At 42.9% G+C, this 17,999-nt stretch overlaps 1 protein-coding gene across 1 annotated transcript in view; it reads right to left on the bottom strand.

Annotated features, from left to right (window-relative positions):
- Positions 1-17,999, bottom strand: part of flt1 (fms related receptor tyrosine kinase 1) — a 199,856-nt gene that overhangs the window by 18,538 nt on the left and 163,319 nt on the right. The window contains exons 14-17 of the mRNA XM_034169045.1: positions 12,653-12,799; positions 12,371-12,502; positions 5,314-5,420; positions 3,842-3,977 (exon numbers count right to left, since the gene is read on the bottom strand). Of these exons, the coding sequence (XP_034024936.1) occupies positions 3,842-3,977; positions 5,314-5,420; positions 12,371-12,502; positions 12,653-12,799 (522 nt within the window). The remainder of the gene's footprint in view (positions 1-3,841; positions 3,978-5,313; positions 5,421-12,370; positions 12,503-12,652; positions 12,800-17,999) is intronic.

Genomic DNA, 17,999 nt, shown 5'->3' with positions numbered 1-17,999 from the left:
AGACCCTAATGACAGCAGCAGCTGATTAGTGTCAGTAAACAAGTTCACACACCCTAAGCTGGAGTCGATTAGCTCACCACAGACAACACAGACATGACGTCTGATTAATGGAATGAGAGCCACTCCTCATAATAACATGATAAGTCCTGTGAGAAAGTCACAGTCACAAATACCTTCAGACTGTCATGTCATATGGATGTGTGTTTTATATCCCACTTACAGTGGATCCAGAAAGTATTCACAGTGCTTCACGTTTTCAATGTTTTGTTATGTTACAGCCTTATTCTAAACTGGAGTAAAGTCATTTTATTCCCCTAAATTCTACTCACAACACCCCATAAAGACAACATGAAAAAAGTTGTTTTTATTATTATTATTATTGCAAATGTATTATTATCCTTCAGGTGCCTTTTGGCAAACTCCAAGCAGGCTGCAATGTGCCTTTTACTAAGGAGTGGCTTTCGTCTGGCCACTCTACCATACAGACCTGATTGGCAGATTGCTGCAGAGATAGTTGTCCTTCTGGAAAGTTCTCCTCGCTCCACAGGAATGCTGGAGCTCTGAGAGAGTGACCATCTGGTTTTTGGTCACCTCCCTGACTAAGGCCCGTCTCCCCTGAGCGCTCAGTTCAGACGGGTGACCAGCTCTAGGAAGAACTTCATTTATGGATGATGGAGGCCCCTGTGCTCATTGGGACCTTCAAAGCAGCAGAAATGTTTCTGTGCCCTTCCCCAGATTTGTGCCTCGAGTCAGTCCTGTCTTGGAGGTCTACTGACAATTCCTTTGACTTCAAGGTTGGGTTGTGCTCTCCAAAAATATTAGTCCTATCAACTCCCCAGTTTCTGTATGATCGAAGCTATACACACGCACGCACACAGAGGCCACTTGGCTATTAGTATAAAGAAAAATAAATCTTTGTATGTCTGGCTGTCAGTGTGGCTCTCTTGACTTCTTACATTCATTCACTTTAGCTCACTGTGTTTGTTTCACTCCTCACACAGATTTACATCTCTAATACACACAAAAACACACACATTGTTTCATATTAGAATTTAATAGGAACCACTGGAGTATCTGTAGCCAGTTTCTTCAAATAGCCATGCTAACTGTATCGCTGTGATACAAGCATGGACCAAACGTCTGGGTGACCTTGAAAGCTCAAACTCATTGAGGTGATTTTGAGGAATTAGCTCATCAAGATTCTTTTATAGTTACTCCTAAACACAAATATGAAGCCATATTTTTTTTCTAAAGTTTGCATGACCTTTGGCCTTCAGTATGGTTTTGTCACACTTACTGTTGCTATTAAGGTCATTGTTTGTCTCGGCTGTCGATTTGACAAGTTTTCTCACCTACAAAGAATGGAGAGGTCTCTAATTTTTATCGTAGGTAAACTTCAGCTGTGAGAGACAGAATCTAAAGAAAAATTTCAGAAAATCAGATTGTATGATTTTTAAACAAGAGCAATCAGAGATTTCTGACATCCGCTACTCCGGAGCCGGATTACCTCCAAAATTTAATGGAGTCTTCTATGCCCTAATATCTATCTGTGGTGCGTATTTGGTGAGATTCCGTGAAGTATTTTTGATGTATTCATATCCAGATCACCTCCAACATTTAATGGAGTCTTTCATGGCCTAATGGAAGACTGGTGAAAAATCCATGGTGAAAATATGGTGAGAATCCGTAAAGTAGTTTTGACGTAATCCTTCAAAGCCTATTTTAAGGGAATCTTGATCCAGAATCCGGATCCGAATCACCTCCAAAATTCAGTGGAGCCTTCATGCCCTAATATCTATCTGTGGTACAACTTTGGTCAGAATCCGCAAAGTAGTTTTGACGTAATCCTTCAAAGCGTCTATAAAGCGAAATCTTGATCCAAAATCCGGAACTGGATTTGGTGAGAATCCGTTAAGTAGTTTTGATCTAATCCTTCAAAGACTATATAAAATGAAACTTGATCCAGAACCCAGATCTGGATCCAGATCACCTCCAAACTTTAATGGAGTCTTCCTTGGCCTAATTTGGATCTGTGTTGAAAATTTTGTAAAAATCCATGACGTTTTGATGTAATCCTTCAAAGCATATATAAAGTGAAATCTTGATCCAGAATTTGAATTCAGATCACCTCCAAAATTTAATGCAGTCTTTCATGGCCTAAGTATGTATCTGTGGTGAAAATTTGGTGAGAATCTGTGAAGTAGTTTTGATGTAATCATTCAAAGACTATATAAAATGAAACTTGATCCAGAATCCGGATATGGATCCATATCACCTCCAAATTTTAATGGAGTCTTCCATAGCCTAATATGTATCTGTGTTGAAAATTTCATCAAAATCCGTGGCGTAGTTTTGACGTAATCCTGCTAACAGACAGACAGACAAATAAACGCAGGTGATTTTATTACGTGCTTGGAGGATGTAATAATGGATTTGCATTTTATTGCATGAAATAAGTATTCGATATATTACAAAAACAGACCTTAATATTTGGTACAGAAACCTTTGTTTGCAGTTACAGAGGTCGGGTGTTTCCTGTAGTTCCTGACCAATTTTGCACACTGCAGTAGGGATTTTGGTCCACTCCTCCATACAGATCTTTCAGGTTTCGAATTTCAGCTCCCTCCAAAGATTTTCTATTGAGTTCAGGTCTGGAGACTGGCTAGGCCACTCCAGGACCTTGAAATGCTTCTTACAGAGCCACTCCTTAGTTGTCCTGCTGTATGTTTCGGGTCATTGTCATGCTGGAAGACCCAGCCATGACCCATCTTTAATGCTCTTACTGAGGGAATGAGGTTGTTTGCTAAAATCTGGTGATACAAGACCTCATCCATCCTCTCTTCAATACGGTGCAGTCGACCTGTCCCCTCTACAGAAAAGCACCCAAAAAAATGATCTTTCCACCCCCGTCCTTCACGGTTGGGACGGTTTTCTTGGGGTTGTTTTCATCCTCCAAACACATCGAGTGGAGTTGATACCAAGAAGCTCTATTTTGGTCTCCTCTGACCACATGACCTTCTCCCATGTCTCCTCTGGATCATCCAGATGGTCACTGGTGAACTTTAAACGAGCCTGGACATGTGCTGGCTTGAGCATGGGGACCTTGCTGCCCTGCAGGATTTTAAACCATGGTGGTGTAGTGTGTTACTAATGTAATCTTTGTGACTGTGGTCCCACCTCTCTTCAGGTCATTGACCAGGTCCTCCCGTGTAGTTCTGGGCTTTCTCAGAATCATTCTTACCTCATAAAGTGAGATCTTGCATGGAGCCCCAGACCAAAGAAGATTGACAGTCATCTTGTGTTTCTTCCATTTTCTTATAATTGCCCCAGCAGTTGTTGTCTTCTACCAAGCTGCTTGCCTGTTGTCCTGTAGTCCATCCCAGCCATGTGCATGCCTACAATTTTGTCCCTGGTGTCCATAGACAGCTCTTTGGTCTTGGCTATGGCGAATGGGTTGGAGTGTGATTGACTGAGTGTATGAACAGGTGTCATTTATACAGGTAACAAGTTCAAACAGGTGCAATTAATACAGGTAAAGAGTGCAGAATAGGAGGACTTCTTAAAGACCAACTAACCAGAATTCTTCGTGGTTGTTAGGAGATCAAATACTTATTTCATGCAATAAAATGCAAATTAATTACTTAAAAATCATACAATGTGATTTTTCTGAATTTTATTTTTAGATTCCGTGTCTCTCAGTTAAAGTGTACCTACGATAAAAATTACAGACCTCTCCATTCTTTATAGGTGGGAAAACTTGCAAAATTGACAGTGTATCAAATACTTATTTGCCTCACTGTACAGACAACATGAAGAAAAAAATAAATCAGCTTGACTGTACCAATTCTGAGCCGCTCCCTGGGGAACTCCCATTGGTTGGAATCGTACTGCAGTCTATCACACTGCTGCTCTATTGGTCCCTCTCCTGTGTCAAGAATGATTGACAGGTACTCGGGCTTGGTGTTGGAACAGTTGGGCTTCAGAGATGGGAGATATTTGATAAAATAAGCAAATATAACAGATTCATACATCCAAAATTGATTAATTCCAGCATCATAAATACAAGCTGCAATTATCAGCTGCATCACATGAAAAGTAAGGTATATCTTATATATATTATATTCCAATTCTAAGATGTAACTATGCCAGTATACAAAGGTATTCTAAATACGAGGTCTGTCAATAAAGTAATGGTCCTTTTTATTTTTTTCAAAAACTATATGGATTTCATTCATATGTTTTTATGTCAGACATGCTTGAACCCTCATGCGCATGCGTGAGTTTTTCCACGCCTGTCGGTGACGTCATTCGCCTGTGAGCATGCCTTGGGAAGGAGTGGTCCTGCCCCCTCGTCGGATTTTCATTGTCTGGAAATGGCGGAATGAAAAGGACTTTTTTCCATCAGAATTTTTTCAGAAGCTGTTAGAGACTGGCACCTGGAAACCATTCGAACAATTTATCTGGCTTTCAGTGAAAATTTTACGGGCTTCACAGAGAATAAGGACTGTTATTACAGCTTTAAGGATCCCTTTAAGGACGCTCGGCGCGCCGCGCTCCAAGCTGCGACGACGCAGCACAAGCCACCAGACCATTTCTAAACGGATGGCTCTGTGGATACGAGACCGTCCTGTGCTCTTTCTCTGGTTATCACAAGAGCTGGACATCAGCCATTTTCCGGCAGATTTCACTTTTAACAAGAGATTTTGTCATGGAAAGCCACGTGGAGGCTTCGTGTGTAAAGACCGATTCGCTTTGGAAGCGAGACAAAGGAACACCTCCGTTTCGGTGTGTCAGAGGACAAGTTTGGACATGCCCAGCTCTCCACAATTTCTCTGATACTTACTGGACTGGTAAGCATTGAAAGCCGTGATAGGCATGTCCAAACTTGTCCAAACAGTCCTTATTCTCTGTGAAGCCCGTAAAATTTTCACCGAAAGCCAGCTAAATTTTTTGAATGGTTTCCAGGTGCCACTTTCTAACAGCTTCTGAAAAAATTCTGATGGAAAAAAAGTCCTTTTCATTCCGCCATTTCCAGACAATGAAAATCCGATGGGGGGGACCACTCCTTCCCCAGGCGTGCTCACAGGCGAATGACGTCACCGACAGGCGTGGAAAAACACACATGCGCATGAGGGTTCAAGCATGTCTGACGTAAAAACATATGAATGAAATCCATATAGTTTTTGAAAAAAATAAAAAGGACCGTTACTTTATTGATAGACCTCATATCTAAAAAGGAAGAGTAAAATAGGAGAGTAGAAATGAGTAGAGATATTTAGCTTTAGAAATCCATTGTCACTTCTTTGCACTCACTTGTTTCAGTTTCCGTATGAGGAGTGTGAGCAAAAACCAGAAGAAAGCAGCTACCACAGAGGTACAGGCAAGAGTGGGAATTTCTGGAAAAGAACCTTCGGAGACACCTAAACACACAGGCATGCAAATACGCAGTGAGACACACCCACATACTTGAGTTATGTTTCATTTCTGTTGTGAGGATTTTCATCAAAATCAGACTTTTACAACATTTCTTTGGATCCAAACTGAAATGTTACAGTGTTGCACTTGGCTGCTTTCACACAGCAACTGGACCTACGCATGTGACGTCACTTTCAAGGGTGTGGCCATATTGTTTCGCATGGCCTAAGTTTAAGCAAGGCTGCATGGTGGCTTAGTGGTTAGCACTGCTGTCTCACAGCAAGAAGATTGTGGGATTGTTTCTCGCTGGGCCGTTCTGTGTGAAGTTTGCTTGGATTCCCTGCAGGTGCTCTGGCTTCTTTCCAAAGACATGCAGGTTAGGTGAATTGGAAAGTTTAAATCAACCCTAGATGTGTTCGTCTGTCTAGACAGTGCATCAGCGCTTCAATTTTCCCACATTTTTTTATGTGACAGCTTTATTCCAAAATGGAGGAAATTAATTTTTTTTCCTTCAAAATTCTACACATAATACCCCATAATGATGATGTTAAACAAGTTTTTGTTTTTTATTTTTATTTTTGCAAGTTTCTCTAAAAAACAAACAAAAAAAATAATTGAAAGAGATGCTTCTACTGATCTGATAGTCCGTTTCAACCTGTTGAGTCCACCTGGGATGAATTCAGTTGATTGGACATGATTCGGAAAGACACACACCTGTCTACATATAAGGTCCCACAGTTGACAGTGCATGTCAGAGCACAAACCAAGCATGAAGTCAAAGGACCTGTCTGTAGACCTCAGAGACAGGATTGTCTCAAGGCATAAATCTGGGGAAGGGTACAGAAACATTTCTGCTGCTTTGAAGGTCCCAATCAGCACAGTGGCTTTCATCATCTGTAAATGTAAAACGTTAAGATCCACCAGAACACTTCTTAGAGCTGGCCGCCCGTCTAAACTGAGCAATGTTGGGCCTTAGTCAGGGAGGTGACTAAGAACCCGATGGTCACTAAGTAAGAGCTTCAGCATTCCTCTGTGGAGAGAGGAGAACCTTCCAGAAGGACAACCATCTCTGCACCAATCAGGCCTGTATGGTAGAGTGGCCAGACAGAAGCCACTCCTTAGTAAAAGCCACATGGCAGCCTGCCTGGAGTTTGACAAAAGGCACCTGAAGTACTCTCAGACCATGAGAAACAAACTTATCTGGTCTGATAAAACAAAGACTGAACCCTGTGGTGTGAATGTCAGGCATCATGTTTGGAGGAAACCATGCACCATCACTACAGTGAAGCATGGTGGTGGCAGTATCATGCTGTGGGGATGTTTTTCAGCAGCAGGAACTGGGAGACTAATCAGGATGGAGGGAAAAATGTATGCAGCAATGTACAGAGGCATCCTGGATGGAAACCTCCTCCAGAGTGGTCTTGACCTCAGACTGGGGCGACGGATCATCTTTCAGCAGGACAATGACCCTAATCACACAGCCAAGATATCAAAATAGTGATTTCAGGACAACTCTGTGAATGTCCTTGAGTGGCCCAGCCAGAGCCCAGACCTGAATCTGATTGAACATCTCTGGAGAGATCTGAAAATGGCTGTGCACTGATGCTCCCCATCCAACCTGATGGAGCTTGAGAGGTGCTGCAAAGAGGAATGGACAAAAGTGCCCAAAGATAGGTGCACCAAGCTTGTGGCATCATATTCAAGAAGACCCGAGGCTGTATTTGCTGCCAAAGTTGCATCAACAAAGTATTGAGCAAAGTAGAATTTTGAGAGGGGGAAAAAAAAAAATCTCCATTTTCGAATATGGCTTTATCATAACAAAATGTGGAAAAGTGAAGCACTGTGAATCCTTTCAGGATGCACTGTAACCACAGACTTTATTCTTTCCATTTGTGTGGCCAGGAAAACTCTTAAAAAAGTGTGTTTCCTCTCCCGAAATCGTTGAATCGTCTGTGATGAGGTTTGCGCCACCGCGTCATGTTGCACCATGCTAAGATAAGCTGCTATGTGTGAGACATCAGTGAGTCTCACTGAGGAAGCCACATCTGTGATCATGGAGTCGGACAGAACATGGGAACATCACTGCTGTTAATAGGAGAGCCATGACGTGGACCAGCTTCCAGCATTATGTGTTATTGGCTAAGCTGAGCTAAACTGATAGCTAAGATAAGCTAAGCTACTGGGAGCCCCAGCAAGCCTGTGTGAAGACAGCAGGAGTGAAATCAGCGACCCCACTTTCACGCTATTCAATCATTATTATTCAGTCTTACTGAGATGTGTGCAAAGTTTTTTTTATTGTTTTGTTTTTTTAATACATAGTGGGTTACAAAGAGATAGAGAAGGACATATGTTGATCACAAAATACAAGAATTTGACTTGAAAGCCAAATTAAAGTCATATTAAAACTATATTAAAACCATATTACATTTGTAGACAAAACGCAACCCAGACTGAATGTGTGTACTGGTGTAAATCATGAAGTGGACTGTAACTGGACACACGCGGAGTGACCTTCAGACAGCGAATACTCACCTGAGGTTACGTCACATTTATGGCTAAAAATAGCTCTGAATCTGTGTGCATTTTTTAGACGGTGTATGGCTAATTTATTTTTATCAGCTACATCAGGACTCACACAAGTTAAAGAGTTGGAAGTATTGATTGATAATCTGGTATACAATTTTTTAAAAGATAGTGTTGATTGGCGTGGGATATGCCCTTTATATTGCATTGTCTCAGTCCTTCTCACTAGAAGTGGGTACCATTGTTGGCTGGGTGAGTCACCATCTGTTATCTGCTTAATGCTACGGAATCCGTAGCTACGCACAAACAAGCATCAGGACTGATGCAGAACTTACTTCATATATACACTCAACAAAAATATAAATGCAACACTTTTGGTTTTGCTCCCATTTTGTATGAGATGAACTCAAAGACCTAAAACTTTCTCCACATACACAATATCACCATTTCCCCTCAAATATTGTTCACAAACCAGTCTAAATCTGTGATAGTGAGTCTAAGGCACACCTGTGCACTAATCATGGTGTCTAATCAGCATCTTGATATGGCACACCTGTGAGGTGGGATGGATTATCTCAGCAAAGGAGAAGTGCTCACTATCACAGATTTAGACTGGTTTGTGAACAATATTTGAGGGAAATGGTGATATTGTGTATGTGGAAAAAGTTTTAGATCTTTGAGTTCATCTCATACAAAATGGGAGCAAAACCAAAAGTGTTGCGTTTATATTTTTGTTGAGTGTATCTATATATATACACTGTTAGAAAAGTATCCGACCTTTTTATTTTATTTTTTCAAAAACCATATGGATTTGAATCACATGTGATTGCATCAGCCAAGCTTGTGTGCGCATGCGTGAGTTTTTTCACGTCTGTCGGTTGCGTCATTCGCCTGTGAGCAGGCTTTGTGTGAGCACTGGTCCACCCCTCTCATCGTTTTTTTATTGCAAATAAATGTCTGAATGATTTGGAGCTTTGCTGCATCAATTTTTTTCCAGAAACTGTGAGAGACCTCCAGGTGGACACCGTTTGGAAAATTAATATGGCTTTCAGGGATGATTTTATGGGGATTACACAGATTAAGGAGTGATCCAGACAGTTTAAAGACCGCCCACAACTGCTGAAAGCGTGCCGCGCTCCGAGCGCCGATCAACAGGCTCAAACCCCACTCCTCCACACGTCTGTCTCAATGTGCCGAAAAAGTGCTGATGTCCACGTCTTTTCACAATTCCTGTGCTAGTCAGACGACATACCGGATGAAGACAGCGTCCAGTTTAGAAATGAACGGCACATTCCGCTGTTACAGGAGTTTTTGTCATGGAAAGAGGAGCGGAATTCCGCACGTTGCGGTGAAGCCGCATGGCGCAAAGCAACGCCGTGATGAAGCCTCACAGGACATGTTGGGGCATGTCCAGGCTCATGCTCAATTTCTCAGATAATCACACGACTGAAAAGCAACCGACAGCCGTCTGAAATCCACCTGAAAGCCGTCCTGTGAGACCAACACGGAGGTGGTTTTGTGCCGCATTATGAACGGCTCCGTGGCGCGTCCCTCCGCTTTTCTTTCCATGAAAAAAACTCCTGTAACAGTGGAATGTGCCGAAAAAGTGCTGATTTCCATGCCTTCTGCCTTTTTGTGAAAGTCAGACGACGTCCCAGATCAACAAAGCCTTCACGTTGGAAATGATCTGGTTGTTTCAGCGGGGTTTGAGCCTGTCGATCAGCGCTGGGAGCGCGGCGTGCTCTCAGCAGTTGTGGGCAGTCTTTAAACCGTCTGGATCACTCCTTAATCTGTGTAATCCCCATAAAATCATCCCTGAAAGCCATATTAATTTTCCGAACGGTGTCCACTTGGAGGTCTCTCACAGTTTCTGGAAAAAAACTGATGCGGCAAAGCTCCAAATCGTTCAGACATTTATTCGCAATAGAAAAACGACGAGAGGGTGGACCAGTGCTCACACAAAGCCTGCTCACAGGCGAATGACGCAACCGACAGGCGTGAAAAAACTCACGCATGCGCATGAAGGTTCAAACTTGGCTGATGCAATCACACGTGATTCAAATCCATATGGTTTTTGAAAAAAAATATAAAGGTCGGATACTTTTCTAACAGACCTCGTATATATATATATATATATATATATATATATATATATACCCCCTGTAACGGGGCGCCTCACTGAACCTTGTTTATTTAATCTTTACCCATCCAAAGAGAGGTGCTGTGATTTCACTCTCCTACTGTTATCACTTGACAACCACATCCATCCTCTACATTAAAGCCTTTTTTTGCCCGAAAAATACCCAGTCCACCGAATTTCAGAGCCTCTCTGAGATGCGGGTCAGGCTGTTCCGTAGGAAATAAAAATGGGAGACAGTTTCCTTCCTGATGAAAGAGAACAACACTCAGCCTCTCCTCGTTCCAAACCGGGGCTGGGAAACACATCCGTCGTTGGCAGTGAATGGCGCGCTGACAGCGGGGTAGTAGCGCCGCTCGGCCTGCCTCTTTTTTGTGCTCCCGGATGTATGAGTGATTATGTGACTTTGTGAATGAACAGAACTCAGCAAATGGCTGAAGGTGACCCACATTTGAATTGTGATATGATATACGTTGACTGATGTTTATGCTCAAACATTAGAGACTGAGAACTGACAGGCCACACCTGGATAAATAACCCGTTCATCAAAACAATACAACACACTATTTATAGAAGTGGGAACAATAGACAGTCAGCTGTCACCTTAACCATATAGTATATAACAGGCTTGTACAAAATTCTGAATTTGGAATTTCAATTCAATTCATTTGAAGAAATTGAATTTGAATTGAATTGGCTCCAGGATGTTGAATTGGAATTTGAATTGGAATTACAGGAAGTGGAATTAAATTCAGAGAAATTCCTTATAGCCAATGAAAGACTCGTTAGCAGGCTGTTAATGAGTCTTTCATTGGATTCAGGTGTGTTGGAACAGGGAGACAACTAAGAGTGTCAGGAAGGTAGATCTCGAGGACCGAACTTGGGCACCCCTGCAAATCTCACAGATCTCCCTGGGGTCACAAGTGACCCCACAGAAGTTTGGATTATAGTCATCACACGGATCGACCGAGCCTTGCAAAATTCTATGAGCACATGCAGGACAAATAGATTGACAAATTCATGGTGGGAAAGTTTTTTCCAAAATAGTTGTAGCAACAGATGTACGAGGTGTTGGAGGCAGGGACGACATTACACGGTTTGCACACGATCCCTGCGTCACGCACACTAAGTGTGCACTTCGTCCAAACTTCGCACTATGTGTGAAGGGGCCCTTATATAGCGATTTTCCATCTGTATTATCAGGTTGAATTCAAACACAATGCTATGCTCAGAGTCCTGTCTACAGTCCTGTCCTGTCTTTGCTTTCAAGGGATATCCCAAGGTTGAGTAAGAAGGTTCAGACTTAGGGAAGTGAGAAGCTCATGTGAGTTTAAGTACTGTGGCGATTATCTTGAGAGAGAGAGACGGCCCTAATGCATAAGGAAATATGTTATAGTACATGATTCAAGGTGAGCAAATTTTAATACTTTAGTTTTTGAATTATGATCCCAACATTGATACCAGTGTCAAAGCCATGGCTATCAAAATAGAAGTTAAATAAAATTTCTCTTAACTTACTTGTAGATGCCATTTGAAATTTGAAGTTGCCTTGATGAGCCACAGATTGGAGTACTGCAGTACTTGCAGATGGCTCGGTGGTTTCCTGGTGTCCTTGTTGGAATTAGCTCACCAAAATGATCTAGTACAGATGGCCTTTAGGTCTATTATCCTTTTCCATGTTGCCGTTATCACAAACTTTGGAACATCTTTCTGGAAACTAGTTCTGACCATCAAATTTGTCAACAGAGGGACTTTCAAGCAAATGTCTTGAACTGGCTTGGCAACCATTTTGAATACTTGGATAAAGTAAAGCATTCTGGGAAATGAAGTGTATTTCCACCATTTTCCATAATTTGAAAGTTATAATACATCAAATTAAATGATCTGTTTTATAGATGATGCTTTTATTCTTAATTCCTGATGAGAAATAGTTGCTGTAATTAAAATATAATGTATACATGAAGTTCATAGTAATAATATTTGTATGAAATATGTAAAACATTCATGTATGGAATATACTCCCTTACCAAAAAATAGTAAGGGACTGTAAAGCATGATTCTGGACTACACCAGAATTATCAATTGGAATTTCATAGAATTTCAGTGCAATTCTGCTTCCAGTTTGCAACATCAATTCAAATTTTATTCAAATTCATGAAACTGAATTGGAATTTGGGAAGCATTCTAAATTCAATTCGGAGTTTTGCACAAGCCTGGTATATAGAAGAGTCTCATTTTGGGATGTCTGAGGCAAACACCTCCAATCAGATGCAAAGATGTCTGGTGCAAACTTACTGTTGACCCATACATAGGCAGAACTCTCTGCAGAGCCCTTTTCATTGGTAGCCTGGCATGTGTACAGACCCTGATCCTCCGCTGTGACTCGGTCAATATGAAGCGTCCCATCTTCTGGTGTGATGACAATACCTGAAGATGAGCACCAGCACAATTTCAAGACATTACAATTACACATGGAATTTTTATCATTATTATACTTCAGGGATTGGAAGCATCACAGAGGGTTTGGTTGGAATGAAAACCTGCAGACTTTGGGGAACTTTGCTTGTTGAGTTTTACCTGAATCCTGCAGCAGGGGGTATTTATTCTTGTACCATGAGATGGTTGGCATCGGGATGCCGCGGGAAGGACAACTGAGGCTCACTGAGCTGCTGACATTGACGGTGCAGTCTGTCAAATTGTTCAGCAGCACTGGAGGCTCCAAAACTGAAGGGACACAAATGTTTTACAAGTGTGCTGTGCCAATCTGTGCACACTAAATGAACACACACAGCAGGGTAGTTGTTCAAAGCCTAAATGTCTCTGCAGCCCCCTAGTGTTACAGCGAGATATGATGTCAAAACAAACAAACAAACAAATAAATACACAAAAATGAAAGAGAATATAAATCTTTTTCACCCCATGATATCATGGGATGTTTTATGTAGTTGTATTCAGACACACAAACGGAATCTATTGTTCTATTGCTGTATGTTATTGATAATGTACTTTCTAAAAAGTTATATATATTATAGATTGACCACTGATACATTTGCAATGTAGCATCAGGCTCTATATATGTAGTTTGCAGAACAACAACTCTCTAAATATTCATGTGTAGAAGATTTACAGGAATTATATATATTTTACATTATTATTATTCTTATCTATATTATTATCTATATTATAATAGCCAAGTGGCCTCTGTGTGTGTGTGTGTGTGTGTGTGTGTGTGTGTGTGTGTGTGTGTGTGTGTGTGTGTGTGTGTGTGTGTGTGTGTGTGTGTGTGTGTGTGTGTGTGTGTGTGTATGGTTTCGATCATGGAGAAACTAGGAGCTGAGAGCTGACATTTGCCGTTTGGTATGCTTATATATTTTGGGTCAAGGATGAACACTGCAAATATTTGATATGACAAATATTGTTGGACAAATTAGCAATTTTAACTAACCAATAAACAATGGTCATTGTGCTGCAATGCATGGGAGTTTAGGGTTTTGGGGTTTTAAATGTTCTTATTGTGGTTCAGCCCAGTCTCACGTTTTTTTTGTGCTCCCGTCATGAAATGAGTCAAATTTTTGTGACAGGATTTTTTTTAAACTCACTATTACTAACCCTACTCCTAGCCCGACCCTAACCTTAACCATAACCTAATACTACTCCTTCCCCCCACTCTAACCATAACCACCTGACCCCCCCACTTCACTTTTAATTTTGTGCAGCCATCACGGAATGAATGAGAAGGAATTTGTGCTGCCATGACGAAAATGAGGCGCTTTTCGTCACAATAGCACTAACCAACAGATTAATGTATATTTCATGCTGCTGAATCACGACTTGCCGTGAGATCAGGTTGTGTGGTTCATGATAGCTTAACAGTGTTGTTAGTATCACTGGCTTATTGTGCTTTTGTAGTTCAATTGGTTTAGTCAGTTTAGTTAAGTGTCATGTTGCCGGTACCATGACTGAAAAGTGTATTACGTTTGATCTCCTCTGCCACTGTTTCTGTTTGTGCATGTCTAAAAATAGAAGCACCTGCTTGCGAACAGGATTCAAAAAAGACAAAAAGCTATTCCTGCATGTGTGCATGTGTCTATAACTTCAATCACGGACAAACTGGGGAGAGCTGACATTTGCCATTTGGTATCCTTATATATATTGGGTTAAGGATGAATGGCGCCAAAATGGAACATTGATATAGGACTAATATTTTTGTCGAAACTACGGATATTAGCCAACGTTGCTAATTACATTCTGGACTAACACGCCATTCCAGCAGGGGGCGATAAATCATCTTTCTCTTAAAAGTGTATGTACGTACGTACGTGTGTATGTGAGTGTATGCGTGTGTGATTTTTTTTCAGTACATTCAATGTAAGCACATAAAATTTTAAATATGTTAAAAATACATGGATGACTAAAGAAAGCGAAAACACTTATTTCCATTGAGGTCCATTTAAAAATCAAATGACAAAGTAGAAGTAATAATAAAATAAAGTAATAATAGTGTGTACATGATAACAAGAACCTAAACAATTTATAAATACAGTAAGACAGTAAATTAACATTAAAAATACATAACTATCCATCCATCCATCCATTTTCATCTGCTTATCCTAGGTCGGGTCGTGGGGGCAGCAGCTCAAGCAAAGCCACCCAGACCTCCCGATCCACACACACCTCCCCCAGCTCCTCCAGGGGAACCCCAAGGTGTTCCCAAGCCAGCTGAGAGACGTAGTCCCTCCAGCGTGATCTGGGTCATCCCCGGGGCCTCCTCCCAATGGGATGTGCCCGGAACACCTCTCCAGCGAGGCGTCCAGGGGGCATCCGGAAAAGATGCCCGAGCCACCTCAGCTGGCTCCTTTCAATGTGGAGGAGCAGCGGCTCGACTCCGAGCTCCTCCCGAGTGACAGAGCTCCTCACCCTATCTCTAAGGGAGCGCCCAGCCACCCTGCGGAGGAACCTCATCTCGGCCGCTTGTACTCGCGATCTTGTTCTTACGGTCATGAGCCAAATCTCATGACCATAGCTGAGGGTCAGAACGTAGATCGATTGGTAAATCAAGAGCTTTGCCCCCCTACTCAGCTCTCTCTTCACCACGACGGTCTGATACAGTGACCGCATCACCGCAGACGCTGCACTGATCCGTCTATCGATCTCACGCTCCATCCATCCCTCACTCGTGAACAAGACCCCGAGATACTTAAACTCCTCCACCTGAGGCAAGGACACGCCACCGACCTGAAGAGGGCAAGACACCTTTTTTCAGTTGAGAACCATGGCCTCGGATTTGGAGGTGCTGATCTTCATCCCAGATGCTTCACACTCGGCTGCAAACCACCCCAGTGCACGCTGAAGGTCCTGGTTTGACGAAGCCAACAGGACCACATCATTCGCAAACAGCAGAGACGAGATTCTGTGGTTCCCAAACCGGACCCCCTCTACACCCTGGCTGCACCTAGAAATTCTGTCCATAAAGGTAATGAACAGAACCAGTGACAAAGGGCAGCCCTGGTGGAGGCCAAAGTGCACTGGAAACAGGTTTGACTCACTACCGGCAATGCGAACCAAGCTCCTGCTGTGGTCGTACAGGGACAGGATAGCCCTTAGCAAAGGACCCCGGACCCCGTACTCCCAGAGCACTCCCCCACAGGCCGCCTTGAGGGACACGGTCAAATGCCTTCTCCAGATCCACAAAGCACATGTGGACTGGTTGGGCGAACTCCCATGAACCCTCGAGCACCCGATGGAGGGTGTAGAGCTGGTCCAGTGTGCTGCGACCAGGACGAAAACCACACTGCTCCTCCTGAATCCGAGGTTCGACTATCAGTCATATTCTCCTCTCCAGCACCCTGGAATAGACCTTACTGGGGAGGCTGAGGAGTGTGATCCCCCTGTAGTTGGAACACACCCTCCGGTCCCCCTTCTTAAACAGAGGGACCACCACCCTGGTCTGCCAATCCAGGGGTACTGTCCCCGACCGCCACGCAATGTTGCAGAGACGTGTCAACCAAGACAGTCCCACCACATCCAGAGACTTAAGGTACTCAGGACGGATTTCGTCCACCCCAGGAGCCTTGCCACTAAGGAGCTTTCTGACCACCTCGATGACTTAGGCTTGGGTGATAGACAAGTCCGCCTCTGAGTCCCCAGTCTCTGCTTCCTCTTTGGAAGATGTGACGATGGGATTGAGGAGATCCTCGAAGTATTCCTTCCACTACCCAACAACATCCCCAGTCAGGGTCAACAGCTCCCCTCCTGCACAATAGACAATGTTGGCAGAGAGCTGCTTCCGCCTCCTGAGGTGTCGGGCAGTTTGCCAGAATTTCTTCAAGGCCAACCGATAATCCTCCTCCATGGCCTCTCTGAACTCCTCCCAGACCGGGTTTTTGCCTCTGCGACCGCACAGGCTGCAGCACGCTTGGCCTGCCAGTACCAGACAGCTGCCTCCGGGGTCCCACCTACCAACAAAGACAAGTAGGACTCCTTCTTCAGCTTGACGGCATCCCTTACTTCCGGCGTCCACCACCGGGTTCAGGGATTGCCGCCGCGACAGGCACCAGGGACCTTGCGACCACAGCTGCACGCGGCCGCATCAACAATAGAGGTGGAGAACATGGTCCACTCGGACTCCATGTCTCCAACCTCCCCCAGGATCTGGGAGAAGCTCTCCCGGAGGTGGGAGTTGAAGACCTCACTGACAGAGGGTTCCGCCAGCCGTTCCCAGCAGACCCTCATGATACGTTTGGGCCTGCTAGGTCTGACCAGCTTCCTCCCCTCCCAGTAGCTCCAACTCACCACAAGGTGGTGATTGGTCGACAGCTCAGCCCCTCTCTTTACCCGAGTGTCCGTGACACGTGGCCGAAGGTCAGATGATATGACTGCAAAGTCAATCATCGACCTCCGGCTCAGGGTGTCCTGGTGCCACGTGCACTTATGGACACCCCTGTGCTCAAACAATACATAACTAACAGGAAATAAAATGGATGAATTCTTCTTCTAAATACTGTTGAGGTCTAAGGTTCTAAAAACATTCTGAACTCACACACCATTCCAGCTCATTATAGAAACTTTGCACAATTTATTATCACTGTTGAAAAATGTCAGCTGCCTATTTTATAAACACTACCCAATCTAGAGCCCGTGCTTCCCCACGGGCAATGTGCGAGTTCAGAATATTGTCTTAATTGGGTTACTATCAGAATATTATCGTCCATGCAGCGTCTTCATTAATATTTCAGCATGTTCTAAGTAAAACAGTTGCTGTTGATTCCATTTTTGACTCAGCACAACAGGCTGATATTTTATAAACACTACCCAATCTAGAGTCCGTGGATTCCCAATGGGCAAAACACTAGTTATTGTTATTATTATTATTATTTGTCTTTTCTCAGACACCCTGGCCACACACATCTATTGTGCAGTTTGGTTTCAAATTTTGACTCATTATTCAAAAAACAAACAAAAAACAAACAAACAAACAACAACAACAACAACAACAAAAAAAACAAAAACAAAACCTTGCAGCGGTGGTGGTGGCCAAGTGGTTAGTGTGCTTGGTTTCAGTGCAGAAGCGTCCTGGTTCAAACCCCACCCCTGCCACATATTTCCATGAAAGGGGAATTCTGTCAGGAGGGGCATCTGGCATAAAACCTGTGCCAAACTGACAGGCAGATTCACCTTGGATTTGCTGTGGAGACAGTGACAAAGGGACTTACTATTAAGCTTGAAGTATTAAATTGAATAGTTTCTTCAGCAAATTATTATTTGTTTCAAGATGTTTGATACACTAAATAAACCAACTGTTTTGGAACATCATTTAGCATTTCAAAGTGCTAACTACATTAAATAAAACATTTGCTTCCAAAAATTATTTAGGACAAAACACTAAATGAAATAATTATTTCAGAAAATAATTCACAGTTTCAGT

Source organism: Thalassophryne amazonica, chromosome 1 (assembly GCF_902500255.1).
Source record: "Thalassophryne amazonica chromosome 1, fThaAma1.1, whole genome shotgun sequence".
Classification (NCBI taxonomy): Eukaryota; Metazoa; Chordata; class Actinopteri; order Batrachoidiformes; family Batrachoididae; genus Thalassophryne; species Thalassophryne amazonica.
This window is presented reverse-complemented; position numbering and strand designations above follow the sequence as displayed.